Source organism: Ictidomys tridecemlineatus, chromosome 15 (genome assembly GCF_052094955.1).
Source record: "Ictidomys tridecemlineatus isolate mIctTri1 chromosome 15, mIctTri1.hap1, whole genome shotgun sequence".
Classification (NCBI taxonomy): domain Eukaryota; kingdom Metazoa; phylum Chordata; class Mammalia; order Rodentia; family Sciuridae; genus Ictidomys; species Ictidomys tridecemlineatus.
Window position 1 is genome coordinate 14,507,360 of NC_135491.1, and position 21,667 is coordinate 14,529,026.

The 21,667-nt window shown below is 48.4% G+C and overlaps 1 protein-coding gene and 1 non-coding gene across 3 annotated transcripts in view; both read left to right on the forward strand.

Moving 5' to 3' along the window:
• The window catches only part of Lrfn1 (leucine rich repeat and fibronectin type III domain containing 1), a 62,225-nt gene that overhangs the window by 30,291 nt on the left and 10,267 nt on the right, over positions 1-21,667 (forward strand). Inside the window, exon 5 of one of the 2 annotated variants that reach the window (XM_078032092.1) lies at positions 14,792-15,215. The exons of the other annotated variant lie outside the window; for it this stretch is intronic. Coding sequence (XP_077888218.1) covers positions 14,792-14,957 — 166 coding nt within the window. The 3' untranslated portion in view covers positions 14,958-15,215. Of the gene's footprint in view, positions 1-14,791; positions 15,216-21,667 lie in introns of those variants that run through there. 2 annotated transcript variants of the gene reach the window in all.
• Positions 19,379-19,481, forward strand: LOC120888175 (U6 spliceosomal RNA). Its single transcript, XR_005731680.1, has one exon. It is a non-coding gene; the product is annotated as a U6 spliceosomal RNA (small nuclear RNA).

Genomic DNA, 21,667 nt, shown 5'->3' on the forward strand with positions numbered 1-21,667 from the left:
CTACCGTGGGTTCTCTGTTGTGTCTCTAGGAACCCCTGAGGGGGTGCTGTTGTTTGCCTATTTGTGTCCCCTTAAAATTTATATGCCGTGGGGGAGGGGGCGATGGGGTGGAGGGAGGGATGGCAAAATGACCAGTGGGGACCAAGCTATAATGAAATAGGAGTGAGACGCTCTGGTGGGCTGGTGCATGGTACTGTGACGCAGGGTGACACAGGGTGACGCAAGGTGACGATCGTGTACTGTAAATTTTAAAAACCTCAAAGAATGGCATGTGGATGTTTTCACCATGAAGAAACGATGACTGTTGGAAGAGATAGGCATGTTTTCCCTGATTTAAACATGACACATGTGTCAAAACATCACATGGCACCCCATGGGCACATACATTTTTAATGTTTTCATGTGTCGTCACTTGATCTAATCAATGATAAGGATGCACCAGGCGCCGTGTTGCCGGACGGTCATCCCGGCAGCTCGGGAGGCTGAGGCAGGAGGATGGGAGTTCAAAGCGTTTTTCCAACTTGACCTCATGGGCCTTCTTCCCCTCACTCTCCCCTTTGTCCTTCCCGTGCACCCCTCCTTTAAGTCCTTGTTGGTCATCTCCCTGTTGTTGTGACAAAATGCCAGAGAAAATCATTTCAGAGGAGGAAAGATATATTTTGGGTCAAATCTTCAGAGGTTCTGGTCTGTGATTAGTTGGCTCCATTGTTTCTGGGGCCCGTGGGGGGGGGAGGCGGTGGGGCAGAGATGTGCCCCGCATGGTGGCCAGGCGGCAGAGAGCAAGAGAGGACGGCCCCAGGGTCACTCCCCCAAGGACCCACCTCCTTCAACTGGTCCCCACCTCCCAAAGTCTCCACCAAAAGAACCCAGTAAGTTATGAGTCCCTAAGTGGATTAATCCACTGATGAGGCTAAAGCCCTCATCATCCAACCGCCTCCCACCTCGGGACACTGCTGCCTTGGGGACCAAGACCTCAACAATGAGCTTTATCTACATATATTTAGTTGTAGATGGACACAACATCTTTATTTTTATTTGTGTCTTTTCATGTGGTGCTGAGGAGCGAACCCAGGGCCTCACCATGCAAGGCAAGTGCTCCACCACTGAGCCACAGTCCCAGCCCCTCAACAGTGAGCTTTTGGGGGACATTTCCGGTCTAAGCCAGAGCAGCCCTCCCCTCCCACTTGCTGCAGCAGGCCCCAGGCCCCAGGCCCCAGGCCCTGCGGAGAGGTGGGAGCTGGCCCACTGCCCTAGCTGGGGCCCAAAGAATCTGTCTTTTCTTCCATCAGATATGGTCAAGCCCCTCCTAGACACCAGGGATGACCACGGGTTTCCTGTCATGGTCCTGCGTGGGGGGGGAATGGGTCTGGGGACAGTGACGGGAGGAGCCCCCAGCTTGGGGAACAAGGCAGATCTCAATGGGAAGCGCCACTACCGAGCTCTGCCAACAGGGGGCAGCGTGGTTCACAAGGAGCGAGAGGCCTTGGGAGCAAGAGGGCCCAGGGTGGCCTCCGTGGGACAAGTGGGAGCTGGCGACCCGCAGAGCGCTCTGGCCGCCCCCTGTACCAGGCACCCCTGTACCAGGCGCTGTCGAGATGTGTTCCCTGGGTGTGCTCCCAACCCCTCAGGCCCCTTAGGAGGCACCGCGCTGGTAGGTGACAGAGTTGGATTCACGCCCCGACCTCCTGACTCCAGAGCTCCCCTTCCCGATCACCCTGCGGGGACACTCACAAGGGTGACGTCCTGTGCCACTTTGGGTGCCTCTGACTCGACCTCCCCTGCTGCTACCTGAGTCTCTGAGGCGAGGAGATGACCCCCGTCCAGCTCTGGCCACCAGGACCAGGCTGGCCCCGCAGGCTCTGCCCTTTGGGTGGGTGGCAAGGGATGAGGACCTGGCTGGGCCGTGGAGTGGGGCAGGAGTGGGACAGACAGCTGGCCGGCTGCTGACCAGGGGAGGGGTCAGCCTCCTTAGCTTCGTCCCTCGCTGGGTATGTTTCCCTGGAGACCTTGTGTCCCCCTAGCCGGAAGGTTCCACTCGGCTTTGAATCCCTGGGTCTCCTGTCTCTGATGTCTGCGCTGCCCACATCTGTGTTTCTAGCTCTGCCGTCTGTCCTGGTGTGGCCTCTCCGTGTCTGCCTGTTTTGACATCTTTAGGGATCTCTCCATGGCTCCTGGGGTCCCTAGGGACAGGTTTTGGCCTGGCTTCATATTTCTTAGCTTTGGCTGCACATTAGAGACTCGTGGGAGCTGATATTAGTAATAAATAATAACGATGGCAAAGGTAGCTCACATCTCCTACATTTAATTCATGTAGGTCTAACTACGACCTTGTGATGGGGGTGTTTCCATCACTCCCCTTTTACAGATGAGGAAGCCGAGACCTCAACATGAGGTTTCCTCTTCCAAATCTCCAAATCTTAATGAATAACAGGCAGCCCTGGCATTGACGCCAGTGTTTCTTCTACTTTAATATGTCCACGAATCACCTGTGGACAGCGTGAAAGTGTAGAGATGGGTCTCACCGTGTTGCGCAGGCTGGCCTCCAACTTCTGGGCTCAAGCCATGCTCCTGCCTCCTTTTCCCAAGTGGCTGGGACTACCGGTGTGGGTCACCGTACCCGGCACGAGAGTCTGCATTTCTACCGCTCTGTAAAGGCCACGCTGATGCTGCTGGTCTGTGGATCAGCCCCACATGATTCTAATGTTCCCACGTTGAGGATCAAGAGTTTTAACCCTCACACCTGTGGCCACCTGTGATAAAGCAGTGATTCTCAAAGTGTGGTCCTCGGACCAGAAGCACCAGCATCACCTGGGAACTTGTCAGAAATGCAGATCCTCTGAGCTCCCGAATCAACAATTCTTGGGGTGGGACCCAGCCATCCATGTTCTAGCAAGACCTCAAGTTTGGGAACCCCGATGGTGTGTAATGATGAGACTCCCCAGGTCTCGGGGTTCCAGGAGAATTCTGCATCCCAGGCCCTGGAATGGTCTGCAGGGCAGGGCTGGGGAAGCCCGGGTGGGTGGTGGTCGGCGGGTGACACAGGGAATCAGGAAAGAGGGAGGAGCAGGGAACCTGGAATTCTGGAAAGAGATTCCCGACTGGAAACTCCTCAGCACTCAGGGGGTGGTGGGAGGAGAGGAAGTCGCCCTGAGTCACCCCTATTTTCCAGCGATGGCGAAAGTACAAAGTAAGGAGGTAGATGTTTTTAAAGAAATTGGGGCACGGAGGAGGCCTTTCTTGGAATCTTAGGGGACACATGTAGGAGTTTTGGGGGGGGTGCCAGAAGGAAGATGATGGGTTTGGATGACTTGTCTCACACCTACCCCGTAATAAATAATGACGACAGTGACTGTGTTTCACAAAATGCACTCAGTGCTTTATACCCGCGGTGATGAGACGCCTCCCAACGACCCGAGGCGGCACGTTGAGGAGGCTGAGGCCGCATTGTAACCTGGAGTCCCCCGCCACCGGCCCCCGCCTCTCTGTCTCACACACACATTTTCAGTTCATCAGCAAATTCTGTCAGCTGTACTTTTAAAAAATGTCTTAATTTATTATCTAGTCAGTTTAAAGTGGCTTTGCTTTCTTTTTTTTTTTTTAAAACCCATTGTGTTTATTCTTTGTTATGTATTTTTTTAAATACATGATGATTTTGCTGTGCTGGGGATCAGACCCAGGGCCTCGCACGTGCTAGACAAGCGCTCGGCCACTGAGCTACATCCCCAGCGCGATTATTATTTTGGGGACAGGGTCTCACGGTGGCCTAGGCTGGTCGGCTGGCCTTGAAACTCCTACACAAGAGCAAACCTCCGGCCTTGGCCTCCCCAGTAGCTGAGACTGTGTGCGTGTGGCCTTGTGCCCAGTTTAAAGGTGATTTTTAAAAAATAATTTATTTTTCATGTGCCGTGCTAGGGAGGGACTCTGGGACCTTCTGGTGCTAGGCATATGCTCTACCACTGAGCCCACACCCCCAGCCCTGTGCTTTTTTATCTTTCCATCTTCCTTATCCATGACAGAAGGATGTATTTTGACCTATCATACATACATGGAGTACGACTCCCCCTTCTTGTGCTTGAACATGATGTGGAGTCACACTGATTGTGTGTGCATATATGAACAAGGGAACGTTAAGTCCGATTCATTCTACTGTCTTTCCCATTCCCATCCCCTTTCCCTTCTCTTTATCCCACTTTGTCTAATCCAATGAATTTCTATTTTTCTTTCCCTGCGGCTTATTGTGAATTAGCATCTGCATTATCAGAGAGAACGTTCGGCCTTTGGTTTTGGGGGACCTGCTTATTTCACTTAGCATGATAGTCTCCAGGTCCATCCATTTACTGGCAAATGCCATAATTTCATTCTTCTTTATGGCTGAGTAATATTTCATTGTGTATATATACCACATTTTCTTTTTTTTTTTTTTTGAAGAGAGAGAGAATTTTTAATATTTATTTTTTATAGTTTTTGGTGGACACAACATCTTTTATTTTATTTTTATGTGGTGCTGAGGATCGAACCCAGCGCCCGGCGCATGCCAGGCGAGTGCACTACCGCTTGAGCCACATCCCCAGCCCATACCACACTTTCTTTATCCACATTTTCATCTGTTGAAGGGCACCTAGATTGGTTCACAAGGGCTTAGCTATTGTGAATTAAGCTGCTATCAACGTTGATGTGGCTGCGTCACTGTAGTACGCTGATTTTGCCCAGCTCTGTACTTTCAAATTGTTTCCAAATTCACCCACATGTCCCCTCTCCACACCCCCCTCGTCCTGATCTTGTCTCCTATCAGCTTCTACCTGGAAGACCACGGCAGTCTCCTCCTGGTCTCCCCCTCTGTTTCTCCTAACTGTGTCTCTTAGAGCTCTTAGTTGCAGACAACAGAATTCACACTGGACGCTTTTTGAGCAGTGGAGGGGAGTGGGAAACTCACAAATTATGAGAGAGGGGCAAGAGGCAAATTATGAAACTGAAGATCTGAACAAGCCCCAACCACACCTGGAGGGCCTCTCTGGAGAAAGTCTCTGTACATGCTGCTTAGAACTGCTCATAGTCAGGACACGGCCCAAGAAAACTCTTTTTTTTTGTGTGTGTGGGGGCATATAGGGGATTGAACTCAAGGCCCTCAACCACTGAACCACACCCCCAGCCCTATTTTGTATTTTATTTAGAGACAGGATCTCACAGAGTTGCTCAGTGCCTCACTTTGGCTGAGGCTGGCTTTGAACTTGTGATCCTCCTGCCTCAGCCTCCTGAGCTGCTGGGATTACACATGTGCCCACTGTGCCCAGCCAGAAACCTCTTTCCCGCCTGCCTGGTTCTATTGCAGTGGACACCAGGTAACTGCTCTCTGTTTTTATGGCCACTTCTTTTGGGGCTTGCTTCTTATTTTTATTTAATAATAAAATCCAACATTTATTGAGCACTTTATTATATCTCAGGTACTATTATTCACTTCATTTATTTCTCACAATCACCCCACGGATGGTATCCCGATTTTATAGATGAGGAAACTAAGGATCGGAAATGTAAAGCAAGCCACCTGAGGTCAAACAACTTGCAAGTGGCAAAGTCAGACACCACACTTGAGCCTGTCTTAATGATGGACTTCATACTCCATATCCTTGCTTGACATTTTTTTGAGAGAGAGAGAGAGAGAGAGAGAGAGAGAGAGAGAGAGAGAATGTTTTTAATATTTTTTATTTTTTAGTTTTTTTTTGGCAGACACAACATCTTTGTTGGTATGTGGTGCTGAGGATCGAACCCGGGCCACACGCATGCCAGGCGAGTGCGCTACAGCTTGAGCCACATCCCCAGCCCAACTTGACATTTTATTACATATTTTTTTGGTAACAGCTTCATTGAGGTGTAATTCCCATACCATCTAGCTCGCCCACGTAAAACAAACAATTCAGTGGACTTCAGCAGATCCAGCGTGGTGAAACTGTCACCACAATCACTTTTAGAAGATTTTTATCTCCCCAAGAAGAAATCTCACACACTTAGTAGCCACCCTCTGTTCCCCCACCAAGTCGTTCCCCTCCGTAATCCCAGGTAACCTCTAATCGACTTTCTGTCTCTATGGCTGAATATACTCTGGATATTTCACATCAGTTGGATTGTACCATGTGTGATCTTTTGTGTCTGGCTATTACCAACAAAGCTGTCATGAACATTGGCATATAAGATTTTGTGTGGACATGTATAGCTCACATTTTTTTTTATACTGGGGTTTGAACCCAGAGGCACTTAACCACTGAGCCACATCCCCAGCCCCTATTATTTTTTATTTTGAGACAGGGCCTCACTAAGTTGCTAAGGCTGGCTTTGAACTTGAGATCCTCCTGCCTCAGCCTCACCAGCTGCTAGAATGACAGGCCTGAGCCATCGCACCTGTGGCTCACTTTTAAATCCAAGTTTCTGTGGATGCATCTGATTGGAGGAGCCCAGGTCACGTGTCTGCTCCAGGTCACATGCATGCAGATATACTTAAGAGGTGCCAGGGACCATGCTTGGTAGTGTGTTATTTGGCTTCTCCGTGAGGAAGGATAGCGCTCAGTAGTGTGATGATCACAGCACTGGAGATCATTTGTGTGGGTTTTAAATTTATTGCTTCTTGGCTCCAAATTCATTCTTTTTGCTTGCTCTGTGATAACCAATACTCCTTTGGTGTTTGAGGATCATTTGTTAAAGGACATCAAAATCTGAGGATGCTCAATTCCCTTATCTAAAATGATATAGTAGTTGGGCACCGTGGTGCACTCCTGTAATCCCAGTGACTCAGGAGGTGGAGGTAGGAGGATTGCAAGTTTGAGGCCTGCCTCAGCAATTTAGCAAAACTCTGCTCAAAATAAAAAATAAAAAGAGCTGGCGAAAAATCAAAAATAAAAAGAGCTCAGTGGCAGAGCGCCCCTGGGTTCAATTCCCAGTACTGCGGTAAACAACAACAAAACACAAACAAAAACATAGTATTTGCCTAAAACCTATGTATATCTCTTGTACACCCAACCATCCTAGATTACGTATAATACTTAATGCAGCATAAATGCTACCTAGTGGCTGTATTGTTTAGGGAATAAAGACGAGAAAAACGTCTGCGCATGTTCAGTACCCATGCAACCTCGCACGGCTACCCACACAGGGCAGGGGTGAGACCCCAACCTGTGCCGGGGAGAGGGACCTGGGAGATGGTGGGGGCTACAGCAGGACAGGCCCCCGCGGATAGTTTTCAGTGTACCCTAAAAAATCATTTTGCTCTTGAAACTTTCTGGATTTTTCTTTCCTTAAATTTTTACTCTGTAGTTGGCTGCAGCCACCAGGGCACAGCGAGGGCTTGACTGTCTCCTTTGCCAGCCAGCACCTTGGTCAGCCTGGCCAGTAGAGGGTGCTGGAGAGACACTGGAGGCCAAGGGGCGGCTTGCCTGCCAGGCTCTACCAAGGGGGCTTGCCTGTCCCCTGCTGGGAGCCCTGTGGTTTCTCTGGGACCAGGTACAGGCCCAGGGAGTCATCTGCTTTCTCCAGCATCGTCCCCCACCCACTTTTTTTTTTTTTTTTTTTTTTAGCTGTAGTTGGACGCAATTCCTTTGTTTATTTCTTTTTATGTGGTGCTGAGGATGGAACCCAGGGCCTTGCACGTGCAAGGCGAGCGCTCCACCTCTCAGCCCCAGCCCCAGCCCCCTCCCCTCCTCCACACTTTTGACTTAGGTGGCAGCAGCATCTGCAGGCACCTCATATGGTGCTAGCCTGGTGGTCACTGTCCTCACATCCTCTCTCCAGCCCCCAGCATGTGCAGGCTGGGCTGGGGGACATGGGCTGGCTATTGGTGAACTGATGACCCAGACTTCATCCATCTGTCCAGCCTGGAGCTGCCCTGGCTGGTGCCCCAAGTGGAAGGGCCTCAGCCTCCTGCAAAGGATGTCCTCTTTAGTTCCTAGTTCTGTTAGCACCCTCAGCAGCACCCCAATTCTCTTTGTGCACCCATCCACCCTCCAACCGTGGCTTACCTGCACCCAGAGGGTTGCTTCTGCTTCCCTGGAGAACTTTTCTATCTTCCAGCAGTGAAGGCCTGAATCCCACTTCCAAGTTGGTCCCTCCTTGGGCACTGTTCCTCAGCCTTGGGGTGCCCTTAAGAGTTCTTTCCAACCGTATGTAATCTCCTCTCATTCCTTCACAATTCATTATGTTAACTTCCCCTGATTAGTTTACTATGGTCTCTCTCATTTGGTCTCAGACCAGCACAGCAGTCAGAACATGCTGTACAGACCCAAACAACAGATGTCATCCATACAACCTGTGTTAGTCTGTCTTCTGTTGCTATAACAAAATACCTGAGGCTGAGTACTTTATAAAGAAAAGAAGTTTATTGAGTCCACAATTTTGGAGAATGAAAGTCCAAAATCAGGCAGCCTCATCTTGTTTGATCTCTAGAGAGGGCCCCTCTGGCTGCATCACAACATGGTGGAGAACTGGAAAGGGAAGCAGCCTTATGCCAAAGGGGTTATGTGCATGGTGTGGCCTTGCTTTATGACAACCTATGCTTGAGACCAGTATTAATCCCTTTAAGAGCTTCCCCCATGACCTACTTATGTTCTACTGGGCCCAGCTTCTTGGAGTGTCCTCCACCTCAACACTACCACACTGGGGACCAAAGGCAGGAGATTTGGAGGACACACTCCAATCACAGCACTGTCCCAGGACCTTTGCACTTGCAGTTCCCACCACCAGAAATCCTTTCCCCAAATGTTTGCATAACTTGCTTCCTGCTTCATCCTCAGCTAAATGGGGACTGCCAGCACGATTTGCCCCAACCCTGCTTTACGCTTTCTGTGTGGCACTGCGCCCTCTGTGACACGTGTTTATTTGCAATTCTGTTTATTCTGCTCCTCCCCATGCCGATGTGAACCTTGTGCAGGACTCTGTTAGCCCTGGTCTATGTCTACATAGAATCTCTACAACCTGGAATCCTGCCGAGCAGGTGGTTATTGCTTAATACAAGTACTTTTATTCATAATTAAAATGTTATTTTTTAAAACAGAGAGGTATTTTTCTATTTTCATGTAGTTTTTTCTTTTCTTTTTTTGTGCTTAACCACGAAACCACATCTCTAGCCTCTTTTTTTGTTTTCTTTTTGGTACTGGGGATTGAACTCAGGGGCACTTGACCACTGAGCCACATCCCAGCCCTATTTCATATTTTGTTTAGAGACAGGGTCTCACTGAGTGGCTTAGCACCTCGCTTTTGCTGAGGTTGGCTTTGAACTCTTAATCCTCCTGCCTCAGCCTCCTGAGCCGCTGGGATCACAGGTGTGCAACACCATGTCTGGTTCATATAGTTCTTCTTGATTTATTTATTTTTCTTTTTTTTCCTTCTTCTTCTTCGTCCTCCTCCTCCTCCTCCTCCTCTTTGCACCAGGAACCTAATCCAGAGCATCACACACGCTGGGCGTGGGCTCTACCACTGAACTACATGTGGGGTCCTTCATGTATATTTTTCAACCTTTTGGTAAAAACACTTTATTAATGTGTGAGTCGGGGTTCCACCAGGGGAAAAGGGGTGCACACACAGAGAATGATATAGAGAGACGGTTTGCAGGGAACTGGCTTTGCCGTCTGCAGGGGCAGAGTTTCTTCTCTGTCAAGGAAACCTGAGTTTTGCTTTGAAGTGATTAGATGAGGTCCACACAGATCACGGAGAATCCTCTCCTTTACTGTAGTCAACTGATTGTGGGTTTAATCACATCTTCAAAGCCCCTTCTCAGGGGCACCTGAGCTGGTGTTCAGTGGCACAACTGGCTACTGTAGCCTCTCCACGCTGACACGGAAGAGAACCGTCCAGGGAAGGTAGGATTTCTATACGGTGAGCCTTGACATCTGCATGCACCTGCGTCTTTCCTTCCTGGGGAAGCAAGCCAGCTCCTCTGTTTCGATGAGGTTGCACTTTCCGGGGTTTTATAACAGGCGTTTGAGGATGAATAAATAATGCACAGCGGAGTGAAATAACTTGCCAAGGATTACACAACTGGAAAGTGCTCATCCCAAGATCTTAACCCACATCTCCGGCTCCCGAGTCCAGTGCCATGTCTCATGTAATGGCATCTTCTGGGAGCCGAGAATGTCAGGGCCCGGTGGCAGATCACTTGGAGATGCTGACTTCATTCTCCCCCTCCCTGGCTTCCTCTGGGTCCTACAGTCTACAGGGTCGATGAGTGGTCGCCAAGGTCCTCTCACAAATTCAGCTGTCGCCGGGTTGTGGTAGCACCACCGCCTGTCGTCCCAGCAACTCGGGAGGCCGAGGCAGGAGGATCGCGAGTTCCAAGCCAGGCTCAGCAGATTAGCGAGATCTGTCTCCAGATAAAATATAAAAAAGGGCTGGGGATGTGGCGCAGTGGTTCAGCACCCCTGGATTCAATCCCTGGTACCAAAAGAAAGAAAAAAAAAAAAGGAAAAAAATCCAGCTGTTGCCAGTGTGAGAGTTTTAGGAAACGGAGACTCTAAGAGGCCACCAGCCCTTGCTGGCCCCGCCCTCCTGACTGATATCTGTGGTGTCCCAGGAGAGGCTTGCGTCCTTGTTCTTGCCCGTCTGCCTTCCATCATGGGCGAAGGGAGCAGGAATATCCTCCCAGAGGGAGACACCTCCATCTTGGGCTTCCCGGCTTCCAGGCCTCTGGGGAAGAAATTCCTGTTCTTTATAAATCATGTAGTCGTAGGTATCCCTGTATGGTAGCACAACAGATTGAGACACTGGTTAAAGAATTGTCCCCTTTCTGTCTATTTCCTCTGGTCCTTTCCTATTTTGATTCTCTATTGACATGTTACAAATGACCCCAACACCCGGGGGGCAGAAACCACAGTGCGATTCTTGTTTCTCAAGATTCCGGTGGTCCCTCGACTGATCCCTCCTGTGCCCACTCCTGAGGCTGCCTGGGTCCTGGTCCCTTGGGCTGCTCACGTGGCTGCCCTTTCCTGGTGGTCCTCGATCACTCAGATCTAGGCTGGGCTTCCTCTCTGGTGGGGAGGGTCTTTCCAAGAGCTGGAGCTCGGGTACTTCTCTGTGAATGCCCTCTTGTCTCCCCCGCCCTCAGTGGGCAGGAAGATCCCATGGAGCGTCCAACAGGCGTGGCTCATCAGGGCCACCCAGATGAGTCTTTGACACTGCCTGGGGGCTTCGCTGTTTTTGCAAGACAGCAACCATTGGTGCCCAATGGATGCATGCAGAGCCTGGCTGAACCCCTCGTTACCCGTTAGCTGTGTTAACTTGGCCAAGTGACTCCACTGCTCCGTGCCTCAGTGTCCTCCCCTGTAAAATGGGTCTATTTCAAAGTGCAGTTGTGACGACTGGATGAGTCTGATGTCTCTGTTCAGTGTCTGGCCCGAGGATAGCGCTCCATGAACAACGGCCCTCATCAGCTCTAGGCGGTTGGGAAGTCGTATTTGAGTGAGAATAGAGACTGACCATCTGACAGAGACTCACTTCTCTCCTATAAGAAGTAAGAGTCCAGAGGTAGGGCCAGTATCACACGTCTACACTGTCAGCAGGGGTCAAGCTCCTTCTAGCCTTCTGTTCTGCCCGTCTCAGCGCATAGATTGCACTCTGGGTCTGATTTCTCGGTTCATTTTGGCGGCTGGAACTTCAGCCATCATATTCACATTAAAAAAAAAAAAGAAGTGATAAAGATAAAGGAGTGAAGGACACTTGTCAGCTACTGAGTCCCTTTAAGAAATATTTCTGGGTGCCCCATCCAAATATTTGGAAAAAACATTTTTTTTTTTTTTGGTGTGTGCCCTTAGCCATCTTAGCTGCAAGGGAGGCTGGTAAATATCTTTGCCAGGCTGGACAGTCACCTGAAATGAAATGGGAGTTCTGTTACAAAGGAAAGCGGAGGATGAATGTAGCCCAGGCACCCGGCACTCTCTGTCCCACGCCCGGAGCCCAATGGTGAGGGAAATGTCGGGCTGGGGAGCTTTTCCCACTAGGAAAAGCTTCTGCGGGAGCAAGGATTTTTGTGTTTTGTCCCTTAGAGCAAAGCCTCGCTCACAATCAGCATGCAGTGAATGGTGAGTGAACGGGGCCCTGGCTGACACTCCAAGGAATGGAAGAAACTCTTACAATCGCTGGAAACATGTAAAGGTCTTAATGAGAAATACGTGTGGATTCAGCCTCAATTATTCATCTAGAAAATTGTCATTCTTGTAGAAAAAATTATAACAATAGAACAAGGCACACCAGGTGGGAGTCCCAGGGGATCCGCCTCCCTTCTCTCTCTGTCTCCCACTTGAAATTGAGTTGCTGACCTCAAAGTATTTCAGACGTAAATACTTCACACAAACCTCCCCAAAATAAGACCATTCTCCTACAGAGATCCCAGTGCTCCAAAATTTTCACATTCCGTCAATGACGTCAAAACTACATTGTCTCACACACACCCCATGTTCAAATTTACCCACTTAATACCGATAACGGCTTTGTTCTTTGAAAAAATACACTTTAGCTCATAGAAGCTGAGAGCACTTGGTGGTGGGTGGGTTCGGGGGGCTGGGGAGGGGGAGGTTGGGGAGATGCTGTTCCAAGAATCCAAAATATCAATGAGGTGGGTGGCAAAGTTCGGATCTGGAATGTCCCCCAAAGCCCCATGTGCTAGGGGCTAGGTCCCCAATCTGTGGTGCTACTGGGAGGCAGTGGAACTTCCAAGAGATGGGTCTGGTTAGAAGTCTTCCAGCCCTAGGGAGCATGCTCTTGAAGGGGTCGCTAGGACCCCAGGCTCTTCCACCTTCTCCCTCTCATTGTTTCCCAACCACAACGAGGTGAGGAGATGGCTTCTCCACACTCTACCTGCTGGGATATGCTGCCTTGCCACAGGCCCACTGATTGTGGACTGAAATCTTTGAAGCTATAAGCCAAAATAGATCTTTTTTTTCTTTCTTTTCCACAGCTGGTGATTGAACCCAGAGCCTTGTGCATGCCAGGCAAGCACTCTGCCACTGAGTTACATCCCCAGCCTACCTTTTTTCTTTTTAACTTGATTATCTGAGTTGTTTTGTTATAGTAATGGGAAACTGACTAACACAGGTAGCATAAGATCTGAGGTGCCTACAGTTAATAACAATGATGCTGTATACTTGAAAATGGCTAGGAAAGCCAGGTGAGGTGGCACATGCCTGTAATCCCAGCAGCTTGGGAGGCTGAGGCAGGAGGATCAAGAGTTCAAAGCCAGCCTCAGCAACTTAGTGAGGCCCTAAGCAATTCAGTGAGGTCCTGTCTCTAAATAAAATATAAAAAAGGACTGAGGATGTGGCTCAGAGGTTAAACACCCCTGGGTTCAATCCCTGGTACCAAAAAAAAAAAAAAAAAAAAAAAGAAAAAAGAAAAAAAATGTCTAGGAGAGTAGATTTGAATTGTTCTTACCACACACACAAACAAAATGACTAGAGTATGAGGTAATGTATATGTTAATTAGCTGAATTTAGCCTTTCCACAATGTATTCATATTCCAAAGCATCATGTTGTACATCATACATATTTTTTTTATTTTTTAGTTGTAGTTGGACACAATACCTTTATTTTATTTTTATGTGGTGCCGAGGATCGAACCCAGTACCCCACACGTGCTAGGTGAGTGCTGTACTGCTGAACCACAACCCCAGCCCCATATATATAATTTTTGTCAATTAAAAAAATATATATTTGAAATCCAAGGTCTGGTTCAATCAATACCTGTATATCACATTGGAAATCGATAATTTGTTTCTTTCTTCCCTTTGGTCTAAAATGGTTCCACAGGGGCTGGAGATGTGGCTCAAGCGGTAGCGCACTCGCCTGGCATGCGTGCGGCCCGGGTTCGATCCTCAGCACCACATATAAACAAAGATGTTGTGTCCACCGAAAACTAAAAAATAAATAAAAATATTCTCTCTCTCTTTAAAAAAATAAAAAATAAAAATAAAAATAAAATGGTTCCACAGTCTTTTTGTTTGTTTTAGTCTCATGACACTGACATTTTGAAGAGTCCTAGGTTAGTTGTTCTACAGAATATTTTGCTTGGGTCTGCCTGGTCCTGTGTTCCTGATTTAGATTCAGTCTAAACATTTCCCCGCAAATAACTCCAGGATGGAACTGTATCCTCAGCGCATCGGATCAGGAGGAGTGTTGTCAGCATGTCCCCTTTTCGGTGATCAGCGTAAGCTGGAGTTAGTCTGATTTCTCCACTGTAAAAGTTTCTGTCCTTCCTTCCTTCCAAGTCACCTGTGGGATGAGACTTGCAATCGTGAGCCCATTCTGTTCCCTGACTTCTTACCCAGAGACTGTAGCAGCCACCGATGATTCTGATCACAAAGCAGCTGGCAGATTTTGCACTGTCAATTGTGGTTCTCGGGAAAGCAGCCCAGATTTTCCATTAAGATGGAAAACCTTTCAGCACTAAGGTGCTCTTCGACAACCATGTCAAAATAAGTTTTTCTTGCATTTTCCTTGAAATCTTTTGGTAGCTAGTTTCCCCATAGCCCGAGGCTATTTATGGGGCTGACTCTGTTCCCTTCGTGATACCGTTGCCTCTTCTCACTGTGGGTTAAGAATTCCCAAGAAGCCCCAGCCAGGAGACCCTAGCCTCACAGCATTTGGAGAAATCATTAAGCTCTAGAGGGAAATGAAGATTCAGGACCCTGGACAGGCATCGATGGTGCAGATAGGAGCTAAGGCTTCTTGAACACTGATCCTGTGCTGAGAACTTGTATTTGTATGTGTACTGACTCATTTTGTGTTTTCAAGAACCTTATTACTTACATTTTCCTGTCAACAGGGACTGGGAAACCGAGAATCCTATTCTTAGGCTTCCACCCGGCAGGCTCTGTCTCCTGTCTGGATTCCTCCCATCAGATGCGCGGACACAAGATTTGGCCAGTGCCTGGCGGCGGCCATGTGTCTGTCGGCTACGGTGTGAGGGGCAGGTCTGCTTGCTGTGGTGACCTGGATCCCAGCAGTCTCCTGAGGACGGTTGTTGCTCACAGTGTCGTTCCTGGTCGCGCTGCCCTCCTGGTCGCGCTGCCCTCCTGGTCGTGTTGGTGGAGGCCGATTCCTGCTTAAGCAGTCAGCATTCTGACCTTGGAAGGAAAATGGTCTCTGGGGGCCCAGTTCTGTGGTTTGGTTCTTGAAGTGCCACCTGAGCTGTCAATACAGGATCTATTCCATTTACTTTCCTGACACTTCTGTAAACCATTTAATATCCTCTAGTAAGTCCCTTTTCATAAAAAATTAACTGGAACAGGTCCTGGTCTCTTTAATGATGAGCCGTATCAGTTCACAATGACCACTGTAACAAATAGCAGTTATTCTCGAGACTCAGGGGCTGGGGCTGGGGCTCGGTGGTAAAGTGCTTGCCTGGCACATGCAAGGCCCCGGGCTGCATCCTCAGCACCACATAAGTGATTAAAATAAAGGTATTGAGACCAACTACAACTAAATATATATATTTTATATTCCTCGTGTCCCTCTCGGACCTCCCGTCCAGGTGGAGGGTGCAGGGACCCCCTCCTGCCATCTGTCCATGTCCTGGTGCCTCTGTGTCTGGCCTGGCTGGCAGTCCCCACCCAGCAGGGCAGCCCTGGGCCTGGGCCGGGGCAGCGGGTCTGCAGCCGGGCTCTTGTTGGCTTGGACACCTCAGTTGACCTTCCTGAGAAGAGAAGGGGAGATGCTTATGTAGCTAATGGTACAAGAGCATGTGACCCTGGGATTATGTGAATAGGGTCACCCCAGGCCTGGGGAGGGACAGCACAGGGAAGGCCACACGGGCCACCTGCTGCTCCACAGGTCCCCTCCGCGGGACCCCACCACGGCCCCATGTCTAGCACCCGCTGCTCGGGGCTCCTGGGGACACTCTTTCTGGGGAAAGGGAAGGACAGGGAGCCACAGGCAAGTGCCTCGCCTCAATCTAGTCCCTTCCGAGTGGACAGCCCATGGCCAGTGTCAGCTGCCACCAAGGGACTAGAGCCCCTGAAACGGCTGCAGGTGGGACAGCTGGGGACGCCCAGTGCAGAGCTCCGCAGTTGGGGGAAAGGACCCGGCTGCACTTGGAGGGACCTTGGACCCTCTGCTGTGGCCCTCATGTCCCTGCAAGGCGTCCCCTGAAACCCCCTCCTCAGAGCTCTGCCTGCAGCCGCCCCTCAGCGCTCCCAGGAGCCAGGCCTCAGCTTCCTCCCCAAAGAGGTCCCAGTGGACTTGGCCCTGGGCCTCAGGAACGGGGTCACTGGCTGCTGGGCTGGCCGTGGAAACTGAGCCAGGACCCTGGGACCCGATGGCTCTGGCCAAGACGCCGATTCTCAGAGACACTGAGAGGCTCAGGAGAGGTAGCACCACCGCGTCAGGGGACCCCAGGTCCGTGCTGGTCCTAGAGGAGAGGACACGGGAGACCATCTTCAGAGCGGGCAGCCCCAGGAAGGGCCCTTGCCCCTCAGGGACCTGGAGAACTGCCTTGGGGACATGGGGACAATGCAGTGACAACCTCCTCTCCCAGAGCCCCCTGGGCCTGCAGGAGCAGCCACGTCCCCCTGGTCAGAACTGGAGGTGTCCCCCGCTGGGTGATCTGGCAAGGACCTCAGATGACAGTGACGCCAAGCAGACCGCCACCTTCATTCCTGGCTCCTCCACGTGTGTTGGCTTACACGGTGCTGGGCTGTCCCTGACGTCCTGGGGCCACAAATCCTAGTTCAGCATCCAGGGGCCCCAATCCAGTGCAGCTGGCGGGAGGGCCCACTCCCGGGGATCCAGGGGCACCACTGCTTTCTCGCCCGCTGGCCCTGGGGTCCCCGTGTTCCTTGGCGGTGGTCCCTGCCCTCCCCCCTCAGGGCTCTCTGCTGTGTGCTCCCAGTGTCTCCTGTGTGTGTGCTCCTTCTTCTCCCCATGAGATCCCCGAGACTGCCCCCTGGCAATTCAGCAGGATCTTTCCTCCTCAAAATTCTTAACTTGGACCAGGCACAGCGGTGCACAGCGGCGCCCATGGACTCAGGAGGCTGAGGCAGGAGGATCGCAAGTTCTAAGCCAGTCTCAGAAGCTTAGCGAGGTCCTAAGCCACTTACAGAAGCCTGTCTCAAAATTAAAATAAATAAAAATAAAAAAAATTAACTTGGTGAGCTTCAAAATTTTCTTCCCTGAATAAAGAAAGGTGTATAAGCTCATGTAGTGGGTAAAAGGACAGGGACAGCTTTGGAGGCCTGTTCTTCAGCTCCGTGACAATGTTCACTCCCCAAGGACAATTTTAGTAAAGGCCAGTGCTCCCCCAAACCTCCCTGGGGATGTGTGGCCTCTGAGAAGGGAACAAAGAAATAGACCACGAGGGCTCACAGGGCCAGGAGAGGTCTAGCGTCAGGGCCCAGGGACATCAGCGCGCGGGGGGCCTGCATGTGGGTACTCTGTAAAGGTGCTGCAGAAACTGGTGGAGAAGCAGCAACAGGCCTCGGAGAGCAAGAGAAAACACCAGACTTTCTCTCACGCCGGCAGCCCCAGAGGGACACAAAATCCAAATTCTGAGCCCCGATCCACAGTCCCTCACCACATTTAGGTGATTTGGTGTCGTCGTGGATCCGTCCTGTCACTGGGGCTTTTTCTTGCTTTAAAATATTCCTGATGTATGCGCTGAAGGCCTGGTGCTGGGTCTCTAACACGCACATGCGCAGAGACACAGAAGAAAGGGCTAGGAGCTGGGGATGTGGCTCAGTGGTAGAGCACTTGCCTAGCACCGACGAGGCCCTGGGTTCCATCCTCAGCACCACATATAAATAAATAAAAGATAAAGGTCCAAAAAAAAAAAAAATGAGGGAAAGGCTGAGAGGGGAGAGGAACTGACTGTTTCTTAAATTTATATTCTGAATCAACCCTTATGAATATTATCTGTGCATTTTATTCACACATCAAATTACAAATTTTATCCCAAGAGAGGGTTTAGACAGTCTAATATATACAAAAACTGTGCCTTAATCTTTTTTTTCCCAAGTTGCAGTCAAGAGGTTGGAGCACAGGATATTTTTTAAAAATACTTTTTTAGTCATTCATGGACACACCCTCTTTATTTTGTTTGTTTTTATGTGGTGCTGAGGATGGAACCCAGGGCCTCACACATGCAAGGCCAGCGCTCTGTCACCGAGCCACAACCCCAGCCCTGAAAATAAAATTTTAATCATCTTGCTGTAAATGAAGACCCAGAAAAAAAAAAAAGCAATCTTAAACTCTCTTACCATTGACCAACAATTTTTTTTTTACCATTTGCATTTTTTAATTTGTTCTATGTAGTCACACATGACAGTGGAATGCATTTGGACACATCATACAGAAATGGAGTATAACTTCTCATTCTTCTGGTTGTGCATGATGTAGAGTTACACAGGCCATTGGCCAACAATTAAAAAAAAACAACACATTTATAATGTTTACCCCATTTACATTAAACCTGATCCACCCATTTTCAACTTGGGTTACCCATGAAAACCAAGTTTAGTGAACATTTTAAGCCAACCTTTTCTGTGGAGGAAAAAATCCTAGAAGCAAAGCACATTACACTTTAAACACTTCATAGAAAATAACACCCTTTGTGGCCGATCACCTGGAAAAAAATTTGTGTGTGTTTGTAATTTTAAAGGCCTTTGTTTTCTTTAAAAAAAAAAGTTTTATCTCTTTAACCATTTTAAGTCCCTTGAACTGAAAGGTATTTGGGTCCATTTTTAATGGTGTGAACACTCTTTATCCATATGCCAACTTTCGGTACCATGAACATGATGCAGACACAAGCCCACAAGTAGACAAAACTTAGAATACGCAGGTGTGCACACAGAGACATGGCAATTAGCAGAAAGCAAAGATTTTTATAGCTTTTTTCCAAGTATGACTTCCACAGATAGGATTCAAAAGAGCTATAAGGGTTTCTTATACAGACTGTCAGGCTGAGCCCTTTAGAAATTAAAATAGAGCCTGTGAAATCGGGAACATTCGGAATAAAGTCTTCTTAGTCATGGTGGATGCCGAAGTCAAAGGTTCAGCTGGCCTTTCATCCTAGTGGAGGCAGATTTACTCTCACTGTTCCTTTTCCTGCTTAGGGCTCTTCAAAGGAGAAGGGCTCCTTCTTTCTCTCCGGTAGATGAGAGTTAACCCTTGAACGACTGCTCTGAGCCAAGACAGCAGAGAGAAAAACAGAGGGCAAAACACTTCAGTTAGACAACAAGACTAACCTTCAGGAGAAAAGGTGAATTTGTCATTACACTTGAGCTCAGGAAAAGACAGAGACTGAAAATGACATGGTGCTGTAATTAATTACTCTAGAGAAGATGCGCAAACAACAACTTTATCGCCATAGAGTGCGCTTTGGATCAGATTAGCGTCAGCCCAGAATGTGGGAGTGGGCCTGCTTCAGCAGCACCTACACTAAAGTTGGAACGATACAGAGAGGATTAGATTGGCCCTTGCGCATGGATGACAAGCAAATTCGTGAAGTGTTCCGTATTTTTATGAAAGAGGTGGAAGACCTCTACCATGAAAACTATAGAACGCTAAAGAACGAAATTAAAGAGGACCTTAGAAGATGGAAAGATCTCCCTTGTTCTTGGATAGGCAGAATTAATATGGTCAAAATGACCACACTACTAAAAGCAGTACACAGATTGAATGCAATTCTAATCAAGATCCCAATGGCATTCCTCATAGAAATAGAAAAAGCATTTATGAAACTCATCTGGACAAATAAGAGACCTAGAATTGCTAAAGCCATCCTTAGCAAGAAGAGTGAAGCAGGCGACATCACTACAGTAGACCTTAAACTATACTACAGAGCAACAGTAACAAAAATGGCATGGCATTGGCACCAAAATAGACTGGTAGACCAGTGGTACAGACTAGAGGACACAGAGACTAACCACATAATTACAGTTATCTTGTATTAGACAAAGGTGCCAAAAACATACATTGGAGAAAAGATAGCCTCTTCAACAAATGGTGCTGGGAAAACTGGAAATCCATATGTAACAAAATGAAATTAAGCCCCTGTATCTCACCATGCACAAAACTCAATTCAAAGTGGATTAAGGACCTAGGAATTAGACCAGAGACCCTGCGCCTATTAGAAGATAAAGTAGGCCCAAATCTCCATCATGTCGGATTAGGCCCCGACTTCCTTAATAAGACTGCTATAAAAGCACAAGAATTAAAATCAAGAATCAATAAATGGGATGGATTCAAACTAAAAAGTGTCTTCTCAGCAAAAGAAACAAGTCAGTGAAGGAATAGAGATCCTACAAAATGGAAGCAAATTTTTACCACAGGCACATCTCTTAATATCCAGTCAGAAAGGGAGCTATTGAGAACACCAACAACAATAAGTGTTGGCGAGGATGAGGGGGAAAAGGCACACAGTCTTACATTGCTGGTGGGACTGCAAATTGGTGCAGCCAATATGGAAAGCAGTATGGAGATTCCTTGGAAAACTGGGAATGGAGCCACCATTTGAACCAGCTATCCCACTCCTCAGTCTATACCCAAAGGACTTAAAATCAGCATATGACGCTGATGCAGTTACATCAATGTTCATAGCAGCACAATTCACAATAGCTAATCTGTGGAACCAACCTGGATACCTTTCAGTAGATGAATGGATAAAGAAACTGTGGTGTATATATATATATATATATATACATAGTGGAATATTACTCAATATTAAAAGAGAATAAAATCAGGGCATTTGCAAGTAAATGGAGTTGGAGTTTATTATGCTAAGTGAAGTCAGCCAATCCCAAAAAAACCAATAGCCAAATGTTTTCTCTAATATAAGGAGGCTGATTCATAAAGGGGATGAGACGGGCAGCGAGGGAGGATTAGCCAAACTCTAGATAAGGCAAGGGGAGGGAGGGGAAGGGGAGGAATGGGGTTAGGAAAGACAGTAGAATGAGATGGACACCATTACCCTAAGTACAGGTACGGATGCTGTGACTCTACTTTGTGTACAACCAGAGACATGAAAAATCGTGCTCTATTTGTGTACTATGAATTGAATTGCATTCTGCTGTCATATATAACAAATTAGAATAAAAAAAATAACGTGGGAGCCTATGAAATCCTCGGAAAAAGGTTTTAAGAAAAAAAAAAAAAAAAACTTGGGCTGGGGTTGTGGCTCCGTGGCAGAGCATTTGTCTAGCACCTGTGAAGAGGCTCTGGTCTCAATCCTCAGCACCACATAAAAATAAACCAATAAAATAAGGCGTTCTGTCCATCTACAACTAAAAAAATATATTTTAAAAAGAAGAAAAGAAAAAGAAAATGTGCATATTTGGGATCTTTCCGTTTTTCTTCCCTGTGCCCTTCTGGAGAGAAGAGAAAGCCATTTAGAGAGGAACGTCATAAGGAAGAATCCTAGAATGCAAGAAAAGAAAAAACACGTGTGTCCCCCAGCCACTTGCATTTAAAGTGACACCCAGGGTCGGGGTCTCAAGACGGGCAGGGGAGGCGGTGTCCCACACAGCGCCAGCCTGGCCGCCTTCCCCCAGGAAGCTGAGGTGCTTTGCGGCTGAGGGTGAACTCGCAGAAGCCCCGGGCCTGGCCAGAGGTCCCACTATAGGACCTGAGTCATGGTTGTGCCTTGGGAAGTCACCAGGGACCGCAGGTGAGGGCTCCTTGGGACCCTCGCGGCGGAGCCACAAATAGC